The 21,464-nt window shown below is 40.3% G+C and overlaps 1 protein-coding gene and 2 long non-coding RNA genes across 4 annotated transcripts in view; 1 reads left to right on the top strand and 2 right to left on the bottom strand.

Annotated features, from left to right (window-relative positions):
• Positions 1-485: 485 nt before the first annotated feature.
• On the bottom strand, positions 486-4,620 carry LOC148151844 (uncharacterized). The gene is made up of 2 exons (XR_015759888.1): positions 4,513-4,620; positions 486-2,305 (listed from the first exon to the last, which is right to left on the bottom strand). It is a non-coding gene; the product is annotated as an uncharacterized LOC148151844 (long non-coding RNA).
• A 712-nt stretch (positions 4,621-5,332) lies between these two features.
• On the top strand, positions 5,333-11,881 carry tal2 (T-cell acute lymphocytic leukemia 2). Of its 2 annotated transcripts, none has more exons than XM_087995565.1 (2): positions 5,333-5,573; positions 10,048-11,881. In XM_087995565.1, the coding sequence occupies exons 1-2, from the start codon at positions 5,567-5,569 to the stop codon at positions 10,506-10,508; spliced, it is 468 nt and encodes a 155-aa protein (XP_087851691.1). In that variant the 5' UTR covers positions 5,333-5,566; the 3' UTR covers positions 10,509-11,881. The 2 variants fall into 2 exon arrangements, with proteins under 2 accessions (XP_087851691.1, XP_043530152.1); XM_043674217.2 differs by lacking the exon at positions 5,333-5,573 and adding an exon at positions 6,037-6,580.
• Positions 11,079-21,464, bottom strand: part of LOC148151843 (uncharacterized) — a 40,796-nt gene continuing 30,410 nt past the window's right edge. The window contains exons 2-4 of the long non-coding RNA XR_015759883.1: positions 13,916-13,960; positions 13,349-13,425; positions 11,079-11,207 (exon numbers count right to left, since the gene is read on the bottom strand). This is a non-coding gene — a long non-coding RNA (uncharacterized LOC148151843). The remainder of the gene's footprint in view (positions 11,208-13,348; positions 13,426-13,915; positions 13,961-21,464) is intronic.

Genomic DNA, 21,464 nt, shown 5'->3' with positions numbered 1-21,464 from the left:
ATTTCGACATCTTAAAGTTGGTGCTCATTTATGGGTTGTGTGCAATCTAAAATGCGTCTTGCATGATTGCCTCGAAAGGATTGAAATGTGATCATTTACTTCCATTTTTCATTCTTAAGCTGACTATCATTAGCAACAATAGCTTGCATTTTATACCACCTTTAATATGGTATAATATCCCAAGGTAATCTACAGGAGCATAGTCAACAAACATTGACACAGAGTTGTATCAGGAGATTTAGATCACATGACCAAAGCTTGGTTAAAATGATTGGTTTCGAGGAGTATTTTAAACAAGGAATGAGAGCAGGAAAGTTGGAAAGAAGTATGAAAAGGACTCCAGAGCTTAGCGACTTGGTGCTTTTGAGTTCAGTGTGACTCTCCTTCAGAAATGAAAGGACCTTTCAGTTGGAAATCTTCAGAGGGCACCTAAGGTTGCACAGATGAGACTGCATTGAAAATAAAATCTCACCAGTAAATATATGAATTGTTTGATTTGATTTATTATTGTCACATGTAGCTGAGATACAGATAAAAGTATTGTTTTGCATGCTATCCAGGCAGATTATACCTTACAAGAGTACATCAGGATAATAGAACAGAATGCAGAACATAGTGTTACAGCCACAGAGAAGGTGCAGAGAAAGATCGATTTTAATATACAAAAGGTACATTCAAAACTCTGACAACAACGAGAAAGAAGCTGTCCTTGAATATGTTGATGTTATTTTTCAAATTTTTGTACCTTCTGCCCAATAGAAGATGGTGGAAGAGAGTATAACCAGGGTGGGAAGGGGTCTTTCCTAAGGCAGTGGGAAGCGTAGATGGAGTCAATGGAAGGAAGGCTGTTTTTTGTGATGGACTGGACTGCATTCACAAATCTCTGTAATTTCTTACTGTAATGGGCAGAGCAGTTGCCATACCAAGCTGTAATGAATCCAGTTAGGATGCTTTCTATGGTCTTGGTTTAATGAAGCAGATTGCAGCTACAGTACAGATTGTTTAAACCAGTCCTACAGCTAGAATGACAGTCAAACAGACAAGTGAAGATTGATAATTCTGCTTTAACTTCACTTACAGGTTTGCTGATGACACAACCATGGTGGGTTGAATCTTAAACAATGACAGAGTACAAGAAAGAGATAGACAGCTTGGTAGCATGGTGTAAAGACAACAATCTCTCCCTCAATAAAAATTGGTAAGAGTCATAGTGGACATGCCAAATTTCCTTGGCCTTCTGAGGATGTGTGGCTTTGGTGTGCTTTCTTAACTATAGTGTTGACATGGATGGACCAGGACAGATTGTTGTTGATCTTTACTCCAAGGGACTTGAAGCTCTCGAGCATCTCAGCACCACTGACACAGATAGAGGCATGTCCTACACTCTGCTTCCTGAAGTCAATGACAAACTCCTTCATTTTACTGACATTAGGGAGAAATTGTTGGCTTTACACATGCCACTTAACTCTCTATCCCTTTCCTGTATGCCAACAGATCTTCACTTGTCTGTTGGACTGTGATAGAATAGCGAAGAAGGCATTTGGTAGGCTTGCTTTATTGGTCAGTGCATTGAGTATAGGAGTTGGCAGGTCATGTTGCAGCTGTACAGGACATTGGTTCAGCCATTTCTGGTATATTGCGTGTAATTTTGGTCTATCTTCTATAAGAAAGGATTGAAAGTTGAGGGGTTCAGAAAATATTTGCAAAGATGTTGCAAAGACCTCAAGAAAGTGGTAACAATAATGACAGACGAGTTGGACTTGTTTGAGCAGAATGCTTTTTTGTTAATTAATTCGGCATTATGAAAATGTAGTATTCTCAACATGAAATGCGTACGATCGATAGTATCCTGGACCTTACAAATCCCATTGCACAGGCTATATCATGGGGACAAGACATTAATTGATGTGATCTTGCACAAACTGTATTTGTACCATCCTCAAATCATTTGTGGGTTGATGATTGGGAGATTCCACACAGGGCCCCAGTGAATGTCTGAAGGCTATTGGAACAGGATAGCCCTTGGAGCACGAGTCCCACTCAAGCTGATATCCCAGTTCTGTTACTGTGTCCCAAGGTATTCTCAGTCTGTGCCTGCACTGGGATTCAATCATCCAGAAGAAATGACAGTTTGGGTTGATGTACTCTTGGCCTTCTCAGTCTCCTCCACTATCCTGGAAAGGGGATCTTCTGCTGTTGATTCTTTATGAGGAGGATGTTTGGCATTCTGGAGACTACTCTTGTTATTCCTGGGCTTGCTGATGTCTTTCATTTTCTTCAATGTGTCAACATTGTCTTCATCTAACTATAAAAGTGATGATAACACAAGCCTTGTTTGATCCACTCAGTTTGGGTGCAATTAACTAATGTGGGGAATATTAAAACCTTAATACGTTAACATAATACCTGATTGATACAACAGGACATGGAGGCTCCTACAGGAGGAGGGAATTGAATTGATTCTATGTGGACCTGTAAGATATTATACCTAGTGTAGCACAATCTTGTCATTGTGGAGTTTGCACATTCTCCCTGTGTCTGCGTGGGTTTACCCTGGGTACTCCGGTTTCCTCCCATCGTCCAATGATGTGCAGGTTAGGTGGATTCACAAGCTAAATTGCCCACAATTTCCAGGAATGTACAGACTAGGTGGATTAGCCATGGGAAATATAGGGATAGGGTATGGGTGTGGGTCTGGGTCGGATGCTCTTCAGAAGGTCAATGTGGATTCAATGGGTCAAATGGCCTGCTTCCAGACTGTAGTGATCCTATGATGCTGCTTTACGAAGCAAGTTGGATTAATTTTTCATAATCAATTACATTGCCATATGTGAAACCAAGGTTTGTAATATGTATAGTTGGTCAAGGCACAGTTTCTCATGTAGAGTAATTTGATGCCAGCTGTGTATCATCATTAAATCTTCATACCTGATTAATTACCTGCTGCAGATGAACCACAATTGCACCCTGCCCCAACAGACATAATAAACTTACTCCACCAACTGTGAGTATGCTGTGTCCTTTTGTATCACTGTTCCTGTAAACTTTGATTTGGAGGGCTTGGTGTTGGACTAGGGTGTAGAAAGTTAAAGATCACACAACACCAGGTTATAGTCCAACAGATGATGGTGCAGTGCTCCAAAAGCTAGTACTTCCAAATAAACCCGTTAGACTATAACCTGGTGTTGTGTAATTTTTAACCTTGTAAACTTTGTCAGATTTGAAGCTTCAAATGTTTTACTTAATTATCAATATTGGCCATTTTTCCCCTCAGTCCTTTGCCTATGCATAGACATGTCATTACCACAACACTCTGTTTCGCCTCCCCCCCAACCCCCTCGGTGGTGCTGACTTGTGAAAATAAACCTCCTGCAATATCCCATGTTTTCCTTGCTATGTCAGATCCCAGTATTATATTCGGAGTTACTCCCTACTTAATATTTTCCCCCTTCAACTAGCATAATGGTTCCAGTTCCCATAGTTGACTTTCCTATTTGCCTCTACAGGTGCCTGGTATGCCTCCTTGATGAATACTGCACAGACCCTGAGGACTGACTGTCTCCCACAATCCAGGATGTCCCAACTGAGGACAGTCCTGACTGAGACAAGCTGAACAAGCCTCTATGGCTACCTGTACCTGTAAACCCCCCGTTATCGAAGGGGATAGGAGATCAGATCTCTTGCGAGTAACAAAAAACACAAATACAATACATTTCAGCTCCCTGGCTTTCTGTCTGCATGAGAGAGCATGGCAAAGCAGAGATGATCTGAGTCATCCAAATAGGTGCAAAATGAGTTAGCTCTAAGAAAGCAATTAAAGAACCCTGAGCTGTATCCTGTGCAGATGCATGAGATGGGTATATGTCACTCTGTGCAAAGTGATCTGGTAGGAGAACTGAAATATGAGGTGCTTAGCTCCAAAGTACAGTGATGAAATGCTGATGTGATGAGACTGGTGTTTTGATAATGTCAACCTCTGTGGACGGAGGCTAGAGGCAGTCATTAGTCCATGCATCATGCCCTGAGATGTTGGGGAATGCTGGCTAAGGTGGAGGCCCAGGTAAGACTCCAGCCAGCAGCAGGCCCAGCCACTGCTCTGACTCTCATGTCTGGAATTGTCATAATCTAATTTCTCACTGGCGCCTTGGATAATAGCAACCTGCATATAAATAAGGCAAGGTTAGGTTATAATAATATGCTAATATATGGAAATAGGACTCTAGCCTGACACTAGTTAGATTCTCAGATAGTTGAATTTTTTAGGAAAATCAGATTTTGTTTTTGCTCAACATGGGAGAATCTCATATTTTGTTGTTTTTCTGGCCACATTTTTCCAAATTTCTTGTCATAGCCCATGCCACTCAGGGCTGGTAGAGTCCCAACCATAAATCCTTTAATGCAGTGACCTTTGAGGAATGCCAAAATTGATCAAAAGTGTACGTTAACACTGAAGACCTGAGCTGAGACAGTCACAAGCATGAAGCCAAATGAAATTAACGAAAGATGTCAAACCTCCCTCCATCTCCAGTTCTCCCTTTCCAGGATTCTCTCTCTTCAAATTGACAACGCCGAGTTTCTCCCGGGGAAAGGCAGCTAATCTTGGGTCTATGAAGCTATGAGTCTAATAGCACTAAACCAATATAGCATCTGTCGTAGAAAGCAAAACGCTGCAAAACGCAGTCGAGGAGTTAAACCCATCCACTGTATCTATTTACTGACTGTATGACAATTAATGCCTGATTAATAATTACAGCTTCCTTATCACGTCCTCCCAGAGGCTGTAAAATTCTTATCTGCAATAGGCAGCTTGACTGGATTGAGCCCCCCCCAGTCCACGCTGAATGGCAAATCAAAAGCCCAGGCTCACAATAGCTGCAAACAGCAAAGTATTGACACGAACTGCACGCCCACACCGCTCACCTTCACCACTTTCACTATTTCATTTCAAAGACTTACATACCTTAAAAAAAATGTTAAACTCACCGCCCCCAGCCCCGCTCCCCCGACCCCCAATTCACTGCAGTGAACGGCCAAATCTTTCGTTTATTTTCCAATGATTATTACCAAAAGGAGGGACAACCTTCAGCCAAAGTAAACATTTGTGTAAGCTCGTTTGTCCTTTTCCGACTTGGCGGAGTGACTAATTGGAGTTTCGGCAGCGGGCCCTGAGGAGGCTGCTTTAAACTAGATTTATTGTGGGAATTGAGCTGCTGTCTGACTGAAGTCACTCTCCTTTGGACCTAAAAAAGTAAACTAGTGTAGTGTTTATTGTCACTGCCGCCGTGACCACTGCCTGAAGACCGGGACAATGCAAATCATCAGAACGGGGAAGTACTGAGGCACGATGCAAGTTGGACCTTTTTTAAAGAAACCGATGACCCTTTTCGATAAGACTAAGCATCCAAACGCTCATTTTCAGTTTCAAGACTAATCCAGATGGATCAATTAAAGGCGATGCATACATGAAGCAGTTTTGTTTTGTCAAATGTAGATCCTACTAGAGTGTCCTGAAAGAGTGCCGGTTAGAATTGCAGGTGCAGTACTTTTGTGGGCAGAGGAAAGCGCAATGAATAGTAAGGATTTTTTTTAAAACTCAAACCCACTGGGGCAGTTTTGCAACCACATGATAATCCCTGTAATCGGATTATGTAAATTCCTACTCCACAAAGTAAAGTCCCATAGCAGCCTGTCACTTTGAAACAAAGCACTTGAGGGAAAAAAATTAATAACTGCATAAATTAAAAACAATAAAAGGCCACAGCAAATGATGAGAATGCTGATTTACTATATATACTGACAAAATTCAATTGTGGCAAGTATTAAGGCGTTGTCCCAGCAGCAGTCTGTTGGTTAACAACCGCTGAAGGATATGTTAACAGTAACCATTTACCTCCTCCCAAAGTGTTTCATGCCAAATATTACATTTCCATTTTTCAAAAAAAAAATTTGCTGTGGGTGCTGTGCTATTTCTGATTCCATTAGCGAATATAAATGTGTGGCAGAATCACAAACTGTCAAAGGGCGATCACTCAGCATCACACAAGATGTGTCCGATTATTTGGAAAGGTGATAAAGGTTTTAAATTCCAACACCACGATACGTTCTCCAAGCGGTTGACTGAAACATAAGTTTCCCATCTCTATTTTTGTTCTGCGGCGGGTTTAAACAGCTATGGGTCTTTCTAACGTAATAAAATGTCTCGCCCGTTCGAATATTGTCCAAAGCATCATTCACCTTTTCAGAGCAAACGACACTCTTTGGGTCGAAAATGGAAGGTTTTTTTTAAATGGAACAAAAACGGGAAGGGTGCCTGACGCATTGTGCTGCCAGTCTCCAAGGAGATAAATATATTCACTTGTAGCACATAGTGGGGACACATGTCAAACAAAGGGACAGCCACAATATAAGTGGCAGCAGCTCCCTCGGTTCTCCACCCCTCCCCGCCCCTAAACAAAATCCATAGCACGGGGCCGCACGGAGTCTGAGTATCACTGTTACTGCTGCACACCGCACTGTGCAGGTCGTATCTGAGCTCCTTCAGCCTGGTGTCATCAGCAGCAGCCAATACTTTTTGAAGCAGGTAAGGGATGATTCTAGGATTTACTTGACACAGGAGTAGGATAAGACTGCAGATAGATGCATCATAGTAAGCATGTGGACCCTGTGTGTTTGCAACAATGTAACTGTAAATAGCGGTCATACCTTTCTGCGGCTAATTGTTTCCTGAATCTCTACATCTTGTGTTAAAAATAGCAGTCACTTTCCTCCAAATGTGCTTCTGTTTGTATTATTTATTATCCATGAATCAGATTTAGGTTGCAATAACTGATTTGGCAACTTGTATCCTGTTTCATTAATTGGTAGTTAGATTCAGCAAATTTGATGAAGGCAATGGCATTTCAATCTCAGCCTATTTAATCACAATATATTGATAATGAGGTATGATATATTGCATTCTGTTCAAGCTACAGTTCTGTTGGCTTTTTTCTGTTACTTTTTCTTCAATATTGTGCCTTGAACATCATAATTCCATTCTGCTGCAGTGTAAATGTTAACTGTCATTAGGAATGGTTTGTTTAATAATTAAGAATCCCAATTTTAAACCAGCCAGATTTTAAAAGATGGAATCTAGATATCATGGGGTCGAGAAATATTTTTCATCATCATGCAAGACAGTAGAGGCCACGGAAGAGAATCAAAGATGTGTTTAGGATCATTTTCTGATTTTGTTTGAGGATGTATGGCAAATAAAATCCAACTTTAATACCCAAATTAATATATCACACATCACACATTAATTATGCTTTTTCTATGCAGCCCATGACTGAGAAATTGATGATTACAAAATACATCCCAACTAGTGAAGGTTGGACTCTCAATTAAATGTATCAAGCTTTTTTCATGGTTTTTTTGCCAAGACTTGTCACTAATAAATGAGGGAACAATTTATGTACATTTATGAATTTATTGATGAGAATGAAGCAGAATTTTACAACAATGGTTTCAGGGATGAGATATTTCAATTATGATGGAAGATTGGAGAATTTAGGATTGTTTTTCTTGTAGAGGAGCAGATTGAGAGAGATATGAAAGAGGTTTTCACAATCATGGGGAACTGGGACAGATTAGATGGGTAAAGCCCGTTCCAATTCATAAAAAGCATTGAGAGGTCATAAATTTAAAATAACATTAATAAAATGCAAAATGAGAAAAAACAGTTTCACACAGTAGGTACCTAAGGTTTGGAATGCGATGCCCGGTAGCATGTTGGAGGAGGATTCATTTGAGGTATTCAAGAGGGCATTTGATGATAATGAAGAGTAACAATGTGCAGGATTATAGGGAAAGGGCAGAAGAATTGCACTAAATCATAATCCTCATCCAGAAAGCTAGTGCAATTACAATGAGCCAAAAAAGCTGTCTACTGCTCCATAACAATTCTGTGAATTATATGAAAGTATAGGAGGAAGCATTGTAGAGGCCATTCTAGCCTTCATGCCTTTTCTAGCATTCAATCTGTTTATATCTAATCTGTATCTTAATTCTTTTCATTTGCCTTGATTCTGTAACTCTAATTAACACACCTACTGAACTTTTTTTTAACCAGTCTCAGTTTTGATATCCACAATTATAAGAGCATGACCTCAATGACAACATAATTTATTTTGTGATTTTGGTGAAGGAATAAATGTTGGCCTGGCCACTGATATTCATTCAGAGCTAATTGTAAACTAGATTTTATTATTATTTGGTAACAGGGCACTTGTTAAATCCCAACCCATCCCCCAGCCACAACAATTTTTTGGGAGAGAGAGTTTCTGATTTTTAAGAGACTTTGTGTGGAGAAGTGAATCAGCACTGAATGACTTGGTTTAAATTTAGAGGCTATCCACTTAATCTGTGATATTCTTATAACTTAGCCCCTTTAGCCTTTGTATTTTACTCATGAGTTGACACTGCACTGCCTCCATGATCAATATGACCTTCTCAAGGTGTAGTGCCGCAATTGAGCAGGGGATTGCAGCTGGGGTTTGGCCTAATGTATGGGATATAGAGATTGTTGTACTTAACTAGTGGTATTCATCCTTAAGATGAGACAGTTGCCCATTCTAGCAGCAGCACCATATATAGTATTTGAGCAGAAAGGATATATTGAGGTGGGACAGAGGGCAGAGATTATGAAAACAGAAATATGGACATCACAAAATTAATATGATTATAATGATCCATCTGTAGTGTTTTAGATTACATAAGTATTGAAGTTAGAATAAAACTCCCATGTCTGACTACTATAACCACTATAAATTTTGACTTTAAATGTTGCCTTTGTTTAAGATCCAACTCAACTGACTTGAAATCGCTTGCTTAACATAGAATCATGATGAAACAGGAATGGGAAACAGTGTCAATTTGAACATTGAAAATTACTGATAAATAATAATATTAAAATCTTTAACAGGAAAATTAATAATGAATAATGTTAAAATCTTTAACAGGAAAACAGGTCTATACTGTACAGTATATTATTGTCCATTACCCAGCCAAACCATCGATTTTAACAAATGCTCTGCTACTTAACAATAATAAAACTGAATTTACATTTAGATCCCAATGAATGAATCCCAGTGACAGGGCCAACACTTATTGCTCAATCAACATCTCAAAACAAATTACTGTATCTGGTCATTATCACATCGTTGTTTGTGGGAGGATACTTTGCCAATTTTGACCACTGCGCAGCGTTCCTGCTAATTATTTTTCTCTTTTGCTTAGACCCCCAAGGTCCTTGTGCAGCAGAAGAATTGGATGTAAATGCTGCAAACTGTGTCAACATGCTGGTCGCAGTGCACAACCCCTCAGAGCAGCTGCATGCATGCAGCCACGCAGCTCAGGGGGTGCATTGCTGCTGTGTCTTCTACATTACAATCACTTTGAGATGTCCCGGTTGTTGTGAGAAGTGTTTTATGAATATGGATCTTTTAAAACCTTGATTCTGGTCTGTTGCATTACATTTTGACATATTCAGCCAATCACCGGAAATAAAATCTGGCAGAAGATACTGCTTCAAGTTTGTTTGAATTTTATTCATTAATGTCAGACAGGAGTAGTGTTTATTTCCTAATTGTTGCTAAGAAGATGGTGGCCATCTTCAGCAGCCGCCGAACCTTGTGATTCCAGGAAGTTCAGATCTTGGGTTTGGAAGTTGGTGCAGATTTGGTGAGTTGCTGCAGATAGTACATTCTAATGCCAATCTGCAGATTGGTGAAGCGAGTGAATACTTAACTTGGTATATGTGGTGCCAATTAAGTGGGCTACTGTGTCCTGGATGGTGTCCAACTTTTTGAGTGTTTTTGGAACTGCACCCAACCAGGCAAGTGGTGAATATTTCATCACACTCCTGACTTGTGCCTTATAGATGATGGACACACTCTAGGGAGTCAGGAGATGTGTTAATTGCCTGCAACATTCCAAGTGTAACCACCATATTTAGACTGAATATTATTCTTGACTTATTTGTAAAATATTACAGTTGCACTTTTATTGCAGAGCTGCCGAAAAGGATGACTAAAAAGGTTTTCACCAACACAAGGGAGAGATGGAGGCAGCAAAACGTAAACAGCGCCTTTGCAGAGTTGCGCAAACTGGTCCCGACTCACCCTCCAGATAAGAAACTGAGCAAAAACGAAATTTTGCGCCTGGCGATGAAATACATCGATTTCCTGGTGAAGCTGCTTAAAGATCAAGGAATAGATCAAGAAAGTGGGAAGTTTAGCAACTCAGCATCCTTTCCGGAGGTTACCCACGGATGGTCCCCAGGACAGAGAGTACCGGTGGATGGGAGCAGCACCCCCCCTTCACCAGTGTCAGGTAGCAGCAGCGGGAATGAGAGATCAGTCAGTCCCAGCAGCTTACCCGAGGACCAGTCCTGCGCAGCCGACAGCGCCGTAGCACCGTCCACTGCCATTCTGTATCAGTTTGCTCTGTTAAAAAAGTTAAATGTTTTGTAGCTCCTAGAAAGCGTCATGTTCCCTAAATGTGTGCTTGTCCATATTTAGTTCTTCCCTGACCTCCGCGAAATGCTGGTCACAAAATCCTTTATATCTATTCACAACAACAACAAAAAATAATAACCTGGAAACAAAATAAATTCCGCATCATTGCCGTGACATTCATGCACCAGCCAAAGGTGTTGAGGACCACACTGGTAAATGATTACCCCTCAGGTAGTGAATTCCGCTATGAAGCACGAATCGTTTTATTTCTAAACTCCACCCGTTGGATTATTAACATGCTGCCCTTTTCTAAGCTTAGACTGACCGGGCCGGGGGGAACGGAATCTTCCTGCGGGTAATGATTTTGAATTCAATGGGAAACCGGCCGGATGCAGTATTGAAAATCTACCGGCGTAGGGGAGGATACATTTCCACTTCATTTGCAGATGCTAGGTTTTGTGGTGGGTAGCGCTGCCGATACCAATTTGTGTGCAATAATGTACTACAGGAATTTCACTCACCTGCGACAAATCGTGCAGCCAAGTCTCTTGAACAATTTGGTGCATGTCTGAGCTGACCTTCCTCCGTGGAAACTGGTTAATCTCAACTGGAGCTCAGTCCTGGGACGAGAATCAGTGATATGAGCACATTTCACTGACTGATGCATGCTGTTACTTTAGTTCCAATAATTATAATGTTTTTATTTTATTCTTTCTGGTGGATGGAATTTGTAAAATAAGATTACACAAAGGCATAAACATAAAATAAACATTTTTTTCTCGTGAGATTACAAATGTAAGTTTGTGAGCCGTTGTACAGAGGGGAAGAGTGGGATCGTTGTCAGTGTCCAAAGGCTTCACTGAGATTTAACTGCTGTCCACTGCATGCCTATCTGGTCTGTAAATCTAATCCACAATCAAGTACACTTCTAAAAGCCTTACGGGAAATATGTGTATATTGCTATCTGAATGTTTGAACAATTCCTTGATATTTTTACTGTTTTGTTTCTGTCCTGGCTAAATTGGTATTACTTTAACTTAACTAACTAAAAGTATATTAATATATTGGGAAAAGGAAAAAAAATGTTTTGTTGAGCTAGCCAAAGAGTCTGCAAATTTATAAAATGCCTGTGGTTGTCTTTACTATTGATCAGCAAAGAAGATTATAGAATATAGTGCTGTACAGGCATTTCAAACTGACTCAATTCTGAGTTTAATGTATTTATTACTAAATGTTTTTAAACCAATCACATTGTAGCCTCATGATCACTGGTACTTTCAAATAAATATATGTATTCTGTGTAACTTGCTAGAATATACTTTGTCGTCTGTAAGCCTTTTATCATAAAAGTGGCAAAGGCAAGGGAAAATAAAGAAAAGTGAGTCAAACATGTCTCTGTTTCTTTCAATTGTTGCTGTTGTTCTTCATCAGGGCCTCCCATCTTACAAGCCGTTTCTTAACTGAATAGACAGGTAATGCTACTACTGGATAAAGAGATTAATGAACGTTTACCAACTGGCAATATCCTTTTCCTGTCAAAGGAAACATGCATTTTCAAAAAATTACGACTTCCCAGAGTTTAGTTTAGAAGATGGTCTGATCGCTGGCTGGGAACTTTACACGTATGTTTCTCAACAATCTTTCAAATCATTTGAACCATTCTCAACCAACATTTCTCAAATGTTTCCAATATATTTTTTCTTCATGTATTTTAGAACTCGTTCCTGGTAGCTTAGCGGGCTACCCATTGACTGGTGGAGCCAAAGGGACCCAAATTTTGGTGCTTAGACTATGATAAGTTTGTTATTGTTATCTAGGGTTGCAATAGAATTGCTATAAAAGCTCTGGATTGAAGACATCTCAATTCAAGTCAGATATGTTTTTGAGTAAGAACAGGAGCAGATTCTCCCCAAGATTCACTTTCACTCTCCTAAGAATGCTGGATAACTGTTAGCTCATTAGATTGAAACTAAATTAAAATCCTGGGACTCACTATATACAATCAGCAACAAGTCTCCTCACAATAACAATCTGAAATACCACAATACATCATTATGGCACATATTTCAAAAGCATTTATCACTATTGTAATATCCAACAATAAAACAATAAAGGCTCCTGTTCATTAGAATGTTTTAACTGGGATGATGCCAGTTTCCACAAAATGAGTTTGCTTTTATATATTGCAGCCATTTTCTAAGATTTTAATATTACGTAACCATGGATAAGCATAATTGCAGTAACTATGTTTCATGCTCCAGCATAAATACAACATCATAATTGGGCATGCTTTTGACAGCAACATTTGCGTTTGAGTGAAGTTGCAGTGGAAGCAAAATATTTCTGTTCAGCGAAGGAGAGCCAATTCCATGTTGAAATCAAGACCTACATTTCTACAGCACTTTTCACAACCACAAGATGTTCTAAAGTGTTTAATAGTCAATTAAGTACTTGTAATGTGCAGTCACTGTTGCAATGTAGGAAACCATGATGGCAGCCATCCTATTTAATCTATGACCTTACAAACTTTGTCATCTGAAGCAGCCCAGTTGATTGATATAAGACTATTAAACATGAGAATATCAGGTGTCTCAGTCACTTGTATGCAGGCTAGAGATGTTAGCTAGTAGTCCTGCTTCCAATATTGGATGAAGCAAGACACCAGAATACTGAGACTGATTACCTCACACATATACAAAAGGAATTACACATATGCTTGCTATGGAGGACATTAGTCAAAAATAAATAATGAGCTATCACTGATGAATCTGTATATTTGGGCATGGTGAGTGAGTAAGAAGGGGACTTAAGCCATTTAAGGTTCAATTACTGCATGAAAAGAGTGCTTGGCTTACCTGCAATCCCTTTAGATTGGAAAACTGGAATCAAAGTATACCTCAGATAACTAGTGTAAAAGCAAAACACTGAAAATCTGAAATGAATACACACAATTATGGAAAATACTTAGCATCTTCACTGGCATCTGTGGAGAAGGAAACAGCTAATTTTACAATTTGAATATAACTGCTCTTCATTCAGATTGTTCTGAAGAAGGATCGTATTCCGCTTGAAATATTAACTTTTTTTTCTGTTTTTCTTTCACTACCGATTTTTCCAGAACTGCTAAGCGTTTCCAACATATCTATTTCTATTTCAAAATGAATAGTGTTTGACACTGGAACTAATACTAACTATGGATATTCAATAAGCCAGATTCCCTGTAATTGGCAATCAGTTGTTGGATCTTGCAAATAGTGATCACTGCCTTGTTGATATAAATGGAATTTAAGTGTTACAAAGGTGGATTAAGTGAGAAGTCATAGGACTAAAATTAAGGCAGATTTGCAAATTCACATGATTCAGTCAAAACTACATCTAAAACTTTCCAGAAAAGAGGAGCAAAGCTTTGAATCTCTTCATACCTGCCTTTCTCCGGGCTTCAATTGAAAACCACTAGCCATTTTCAGCTGAAAGAAAATAACATAATATCATGTGAAATGCTAATAAATCAATTGGACCAACAATATAATTCATCAAACAAATTAATTTATTATTTTAATAGATTCTCTCATAAATATAAGAAATCATTTGCACTACACCAGATTGAACACTGTGTGAAGTTTCTCCTATAGGAACATACTAAAAGAAGTGGTAAGACGGACTGCCTAACTCATGACCTGCCCAGCAAAGGTCAGTTGAGAATGAGCCTTTTATTACTCATGGTAATCCTCGCTGAACTTAGTTTACTGTGTACATAAAAGAGGCAGGTGCTGTGGAACCATTTTAAAACATCACTGAAGATATGAAGTAGTCCTATATTAGATCTAAGCTATAAGAGATATGCTTATTGCACATTGACAGTGAAGGAGGTTTGTACTGTGCAACCTAACAAAATAATGCTTGGCTTCAAAATATTTTTAATGAACTATAAGGCTGAATTCTTTATATGGTACAAACAAGAGGAGGCCATACAACCCTTTAAGCCTATTCTGCTGTCATTCAATTAGTTCATGGCTCATTTGTACTTTCCATTATTTTTAAGGTCTAAGACCAATAACTACAAAATGGATTCAACTCATAGTTCTCTTTTTTGTTTGATGTAGCCCTGAATTGAATTCACACTGCAGCAAGCTCTGCATGTATACTGAATTTTAAATATTTGTTGGAAATTGAGATATTTCTGCAAATATTCTGCAAATATAGCAGTAAAAATGCTTTGTATTCCCCCAGAGTTCAGGAGAACCTTCTGAATGGACTAAGCTGCCTAGTTATGGGGGATTTATAATCTTCCCCTTACCTTTCAGAAACTGGGCATGGAAGAGACAGTTAAAAATCGAACAAGCAGCTGAACTGCTGATATCTGAACCTAATTCTACCTATGGTAGTTTTAAGTTCCAGGCACCAATATAGAGTTGCCGACTCTTCAGATTTTCTTGGAGTTTCCAGGGTTTAATAAATAACACCAAGACAATACTGGAAGGACAAAACAGCAGGAAAAAAAAAACAGAAGCATTAATACCATTATTTCTGATGAGTGCTTTTATAGAAATAAAATTGGAGATGAGAAATAAAGGCAACTTAACCTGATGGACTCACTGAGCTGAATTTTGTTAAGTGAATTTCAGTTAAGTGTCAACTTTGGGGAGGTGCATGGAAAGTTTCTCTAAGTGAGCCCTAGCAAGACTTCTCATGCGATTCTTCAAACCTTATTTGCTATACATCCTGTTGCTATGATGCCCTGCTCATTCTATCTTCCACTTTGTCAGAGATGGAAAAATTTGTCGTTGCTGAGACCTCAAGACTTCTGGTGCAGGTAACATGCTTCAAATACAGTTGAGAACCAAGTCAAGCACTGTCAGCCTGCAGACCACAACACTAAACCTAGCCAGCCTGGTCCAAGGTGTCCTGTTGGTTCAGTGCACTATCCACAATCTCGAGGACAACTGGCAATGCAGGAAGAAGGTCAATTACCCTCTGCATGCTGTGACGATAAGTGCCATTATGTTCTTTCTGCTGTCTGACACTCACTCTATCTCTGCCATTCAATGATCAAGGATCATGCTTTACCACTTTCACTATTGCATGCAACATCTTTCCTCAGTTGTTCTCAATCTCCCAACCCCCACACTACTTATTCTTCATGGTTTCTGTCTTGCCTGCTTGCTCACTTGGGACAGCTCATCACCAGTGCTCCTGTTAATTCTTTTTATATTTTGTGCAGACCTTCGAGGTCCGTGCACGGCAGTGACTTCTGCAATTGGAAGTTAATCCTGCAAATGTTGTCAGCATGTCAAACACAGTGCCTGGACACTTGGAATGCAGCATATGGGGAACATTGTACACCACCATTACCCATCTGTTATTGCACTAAGCATTCTACCAACCACTTACATCCCACTCAATCTTTCCATTTGCCTCATTCCAGGAAGAAAAAAGACACAATAGGACAGATAGAGCAGAAATGTCTGACATTCACCATCTTACCTCCTACAAGGGGCGGACCCTGGCATTTGTTGGTGAGGACCATGATTGTTCCTGTTGTAATGTCAAAACCTCCACATCCTGTTTACTAAATAAGATTCATTACTCATTGCTGTGCTGCTCTCTCATTACTGCCACTGGGAGTATACTCTCACAGACTTCCACTTCTTTCTCACAGTGCCTTCTCCATTTTTTTCTCTCTGCAGGCAGCAGTGGAATCTATACAGTTGCCACTGTCAAGAGGGCAGCCCTTCAAGACATTTATTCCTTCATCTCTGAGGAGGAAGCCACAGATTGCTCATCAGTTCAGATATTGGCAGGTACATTAGCTGGATTAGAGTTGGCAGCAAATGCACACCACTGCCAAAAGGTTCTGCAGCTGATTGAGGAAGAAGCCACCCAACTTGCTGGCACTGAGAGGACTGTCAAAGATCAGGGATCTGCTCATTGTCAGGCAGGAGGTGAACCCATGTTGGCAGCAGTTAATAATTTCATATAAGTGTACAGGCAGACATGAAAGCAACAGGCAAGTTTGTCAGAGGCATTGGATAAATTGACTGGAAGATTGGAAGACCCACCAGTGTTGCTTGTACTGTGCTGCCTCTGACGTGAAGATCAAGCTGCGTCCATAGTCAAGTTGCCTGCACGCTCAGTCTCTGCCAGATGTACACACAGACCTACATGCCATTACTCGAGCCATTGGTCCTGAGCAATGAAAGTGGAAATCCTTCTTTCACAGAACAAAACATATTTTCTTCCTGTCCACTCTGGGTGTGGTGGCAGCCATTTTCAGCTTCATTTCACATTTGCTGTTTGGGTGAAGATGGAATGGAAGAGGGTTTGTACTGCACAGAGTCAATCATAGTCTCAGCCTCTCAGTCTAGGTGACCTCCGAGCGTTCAAAATCCATTTTTGGTTCCTCTCCCCATTGACTTCGATATTTCCTATACTTCCACCAAACGCTTTTACTTAACTGTTCCTCTCTATACTCCCTGAACTCCAGGGATACTGCATCTTAGTATTGCTCTGCCCCCCATCAAAACTAGGGTGGTGCTAATTGTCAGTAATTCTCATGTCCCTCATTACCTCTTGACTTTACCCCATGTGCCCTTCCCCAGAAGATGACAAGGAAGAAACCAAATTCAGCACTCAGCCCCCAGGAAATCTCCTTGGAGATCAGTCCAAAGGTGCCTGGGTCTTCTTCTTCCACTCTGCCTGCAACTCTCAGCCCAGGAGGATGTATGCACCTGCCTCTGGCCAGACACATTCAGCACATCTGGGCCTTCTAGGCACAAATGACTCAAAATCTAAGGCCAATAGGCTCTTCTGTAGAACAGGCTCCCTTCACTTCCGTTGTGGAACCCAAGTCTGCACCAAAATGTATTGGGAGGAAAAGAACAAAGACTTGAGGACATATAGGTGGCCCAATTGAAACTCCATTATAAATGCATTCCCACATGTAAATCTATGATCAGTGTTCACCATCAGCTGGTGGATGAGTGTCATTGTAGTTGTAACTACAAGATTGAAGATACAAGGGCTAACACTAGCACTATACAATGTCTTATGATCAGTGTAAAGTGAGCAACTCCTGCAATTTTCTAGTCTGCTTCACTGCAATGGTGACTACCCACCACTTCTGACTTTGGCAGGATTGACCATGGCCCACTCTCTTAACCAACATGGATGGACAACCTGGACTGGTGAATTAGCAGACCCCTGCCTGAACTGTATGCAACTCCCTAACTGACTTACTGAAAATCCCATGACTGGTTGCACTGGACTTTAGATGGCTGCTCATGGACAATAGAGACATAGAACCCATCTCCCTGACTACTCAAAGCAACCAACTGACCATGACCAAAATCCTGGACTGATAGCATTTGGTATCCTTTACTTACTGTGCAGGGACCCTTGACTGAAGTGTCTTCCTTGATTTGACTGAGAACTACTCCTTTAGACTTTGAGACACGGCCGTTTGTGGGAAGCACATGCAAATTGTTTGCCATGTTAGCTGACGGCACACAGTGCAGGTTTGAGATTGACATAGCAATGTGCCATACAGCAACATTTCCACCTCCTAGGCTGATGATTGCTGACAACCATGACAATTTGTTTAGCTTTGTTTCTGCATTAAACCATAAGGCATGAGAGAAGAACTGTGGCTCTTTAAAGTCTGGTCGATGGGGCAAAGCAAGGTAAGGATGCCATGAGCATTCAACTAGGCGCAAAGCAAGTGAGCATTAAAAGAGCAAGAAAGAAGTCCTGAGAGGTACCCTTGTTGAATCCATTAGATGGGTCCCTTTCCTTCTGCACAATGTCCTAGCAACAGCATGACAATGAAAGGTGCTAGTGTGCTCCAATGTTCATAACTTAAGTGCAGAACCATACTGTGAGGGGTTCAGAAATGTGCCACGAGGGTGGACAGAGATTGCTACATGTCCAACAGCATCCATGAACTGGGGTGTAGGTGTGAGGTCACCCATCAAGGATGCCATGAAACCTCTGTGTCAAGTGTCTAAGATGTAGGTCCAGAGATGCAACCAGTGAGTTGGTATCACCAGATACCCTTTCTGACTTTTATTCTTGAATTGTCACCATCTAGTTTCTATATGGCAGATGGGAGAATGATAAACAGCATATCAATGAGTTGAGGTTTGGTAATAATGACAATTTAATATATGCAAACATTTGCATAAAGGCTTCTCATCGCTCTCTAGCAAGATTTTCTCTCACTGTTTAAATCTTGGCTGGAGAAATGGACTTTTTGCTCTTGACATTGAAATTCTCATATCTGCTACACTCACCTTATTTGTCCAAATAATCACCAATGCCCATGCCATTCAGGGCTGGGAAGATTTCACCCAATGCTTTAGGATTTGAAGTGTCCAGGGATATGTTCAATCATATATGCCAACCCTGATGCCATATTCAACGGGAAGAATTCAAGTTTAAATATGTGGATTGAGACCCAAGGACATAATACTCAAGAAGAGACCAGAGCAGAAAAGCGGTGATGGTTTTATTGGCAGATTATACCTATCAGGAAGTGGACTCATGGCCTGTAAATAAAAACTGCCCCAATGTCTTTTTAAAATTTTTCTCCTCTCACTTTAAAAATATGCCTCCTTGTCTTGAAATCCCCCACTCTATGGAAAAGACACTTGCCATTCACCTTATCTATACCCTTCAGGATATTATAAACCTCTATAATGTCACCCCTCAATCCCCTAGGCTCCAATCAAAAAAGTCTCAGTCTATCTAGCCTCTCCTTGTAACTCAAACCTTCAATTCCTGGCAACATCTTTTCTGAACCCTTCAGCTTAATAATATCCTTCCTACAGCAGGGCAACCAGAAGTGGACACAATACTCCAGAACAGCCTTTACCAATGTCCTGTACAATCTCAATGTGATGTTCCAACTCCTGGTCTCAATTGTCTGAGCAATGAAAGCAAGCATGCTAAATGTCCTCTTAACCACCCTGTACATGTGACACAAACTCCAAAGAATCATGAACCTGAACCCCAGGTCCATTTGTTCTACAACTCTACTCAAGGCCCAACTTTTAATTGCATAATAACACAAAGCTGGGTGGCAGGGTGAAATGTGAGGAGGATGTTAGGAGAATACAGGGTGACCTGGACAGGCTAGGTGAGTGGACAGATGCATGGCAGATGCAGTTTAATGTGGATAAATGTGTGGTTATCCACTTTGGTGGCAAGGACAGGAAGGCAGATTACTATCTAAATAGAGTCAAGTTAGGTAAAGGGGCAGCACAACGAGATCTAGGTGTTCTTGTACATCAGTCAATGAAAGCAAGCATGCAGGTACAGCAGGCAGTGAAGAAAGCTAACAGCATACTGGCCTTCATAACAAGAGGAATTGAGTATAGAAGCAAAGATGTCCTTCTGCAGCTGTACAGGGCCCTGGCGAGACAGCACCTGGAATACTGCGCGCAGTTTTGGTCTCCAAATTTGAGGAAAGACATTCTGGCTATTGAGGGAGTGCAGAGTAGGTTCACGAGGTCAATTTCCGGAATGGCGGGACTATCTTACACTGAAAGATTGGAGCGACTAGGCTTGTATACACTTCAGTTTAGAAGGCTGAAAGGGGATCTGATTGAGATGTATAAAATTATTAAAGGATTGGACACTCTGGAGGCAGGAAGCATGTTTCCGCTGATGGGTGAGTCCCAAACCAGAGGACACAGTTTAAAAATAAGGGGTAGGCCACTTAGAACAGAGTTGAGGAGAAACTTCTTCGCCCAGAGAGTGGTGGGTGTATGGAATGCTCTGCCCCAGAAGGCTGTGGAGGCCAAGTCTTTGGATACTTTCAAGAAAGAGTTGGATAGAGCTCTTAAGGATAGTGGAATCAAGGGTTATGGGGATAAGGCAGGAACAGAATACTGATTGAGGATGATCAGCCATGATCATATTGAATGGTGGTGCTGGCTCGAGGGGTAGAATGGCCTACTCCTGCACCTATTGTCTATAAGTCCTGCCCTTGTTTGTTTTACCAAAATGTCATACCTTGCATTTATTTGAATTAAACTCCATCTGCTACTCCTCAGTCCGTTGTCCCAACTGATCAAGATATTTTTGTAATCTTGGATTCCTCTATGTCTAGCCTCTATCTTTGGTGGCCTATGACTTCAGCTGCCAAGACCCTAAGTTCTAGAATTCCCTGCCTAACTCTCTTCACTTCACTGTTCTCCATTAAGATGTTTCTTAAAACCAACTCTTTGTTCAAACTTTGTCCTCTTAATACTTCATAACGTGGCTCAGTGTGGAATTGGAGAGCTGATGTGAAAATGCTCATATGCGTCAGCTAGGGAAGTTTTACTAATTTAGTGGTAACATATAAATTCAAGGAATTGGTGTAACACATATTGAAGTCTGTGAAAACACATGCATAAAGCAAAAGAGCCCTTTTAAATAATTTATTTACTGATGGATGTGTTGGATTAAAGTAAGTTAAAAGCAATTAATGTTTATTTATTTAAAGAAGTCCTGGTGACTAGTTATGTAATTTTTGTATATAAATCCACAAATGAGGCTGGCATACAGGAAGAAAAATGATTGCCCTGTATAAAGGTTATGATCACTTTCTACTGGCAAAATATTATTTGGTAGTTATTTTTAAAACCCCTTTGGAAGGCTCAGTTAATTCTCCCAAAGACATAGAAAAGAAAAATAGAAAATCCTGGAAGTTCAACTATTTGTACAATTTTTTTGGAAATTCACCTGTGGAGGAAATATTGTACACAACCTTTGTAATCGGGGGTCAAGGAGTAGTCTTAGTATCAGAAAAAGAACAAGGTTATATTTATCATAGGTCCCTCTGTTTCAAAGAATTGAAGAACTCAAACATAAATGATCTTTAGTTGAGCAGTCCCCCCCTTAACAGCAGTCACTTCAGCTGTGTGTACCATCCATCGTAATACAAAGAATGTTTGCATTCTCTGTTGCTGGATAAAGCAATTCAACTAC

This window comes from Chiloscyllium plagiosum, unplaced genomic scaffold (genome assembly GCF_037043375.1).
Source record: "Chiloscyllium plagiosum isolate Xiang-an unplaced genomic scaffold, Cpla_swu_hap1 HiC_scaffold_2, whole genome shotgun sequence".
Taxonomy (NCBI): domain Eukaryota; kingdom Metazoa; phylum Chordata; class Chondrichthyes; order Orectolobiformes; family Hemiscylliidae; genus Chiloscyllium; species Chiloscyllium plagiosum.
This window is presented reverse-complemented; position numbering and strand designations above follow the sequence as displayed.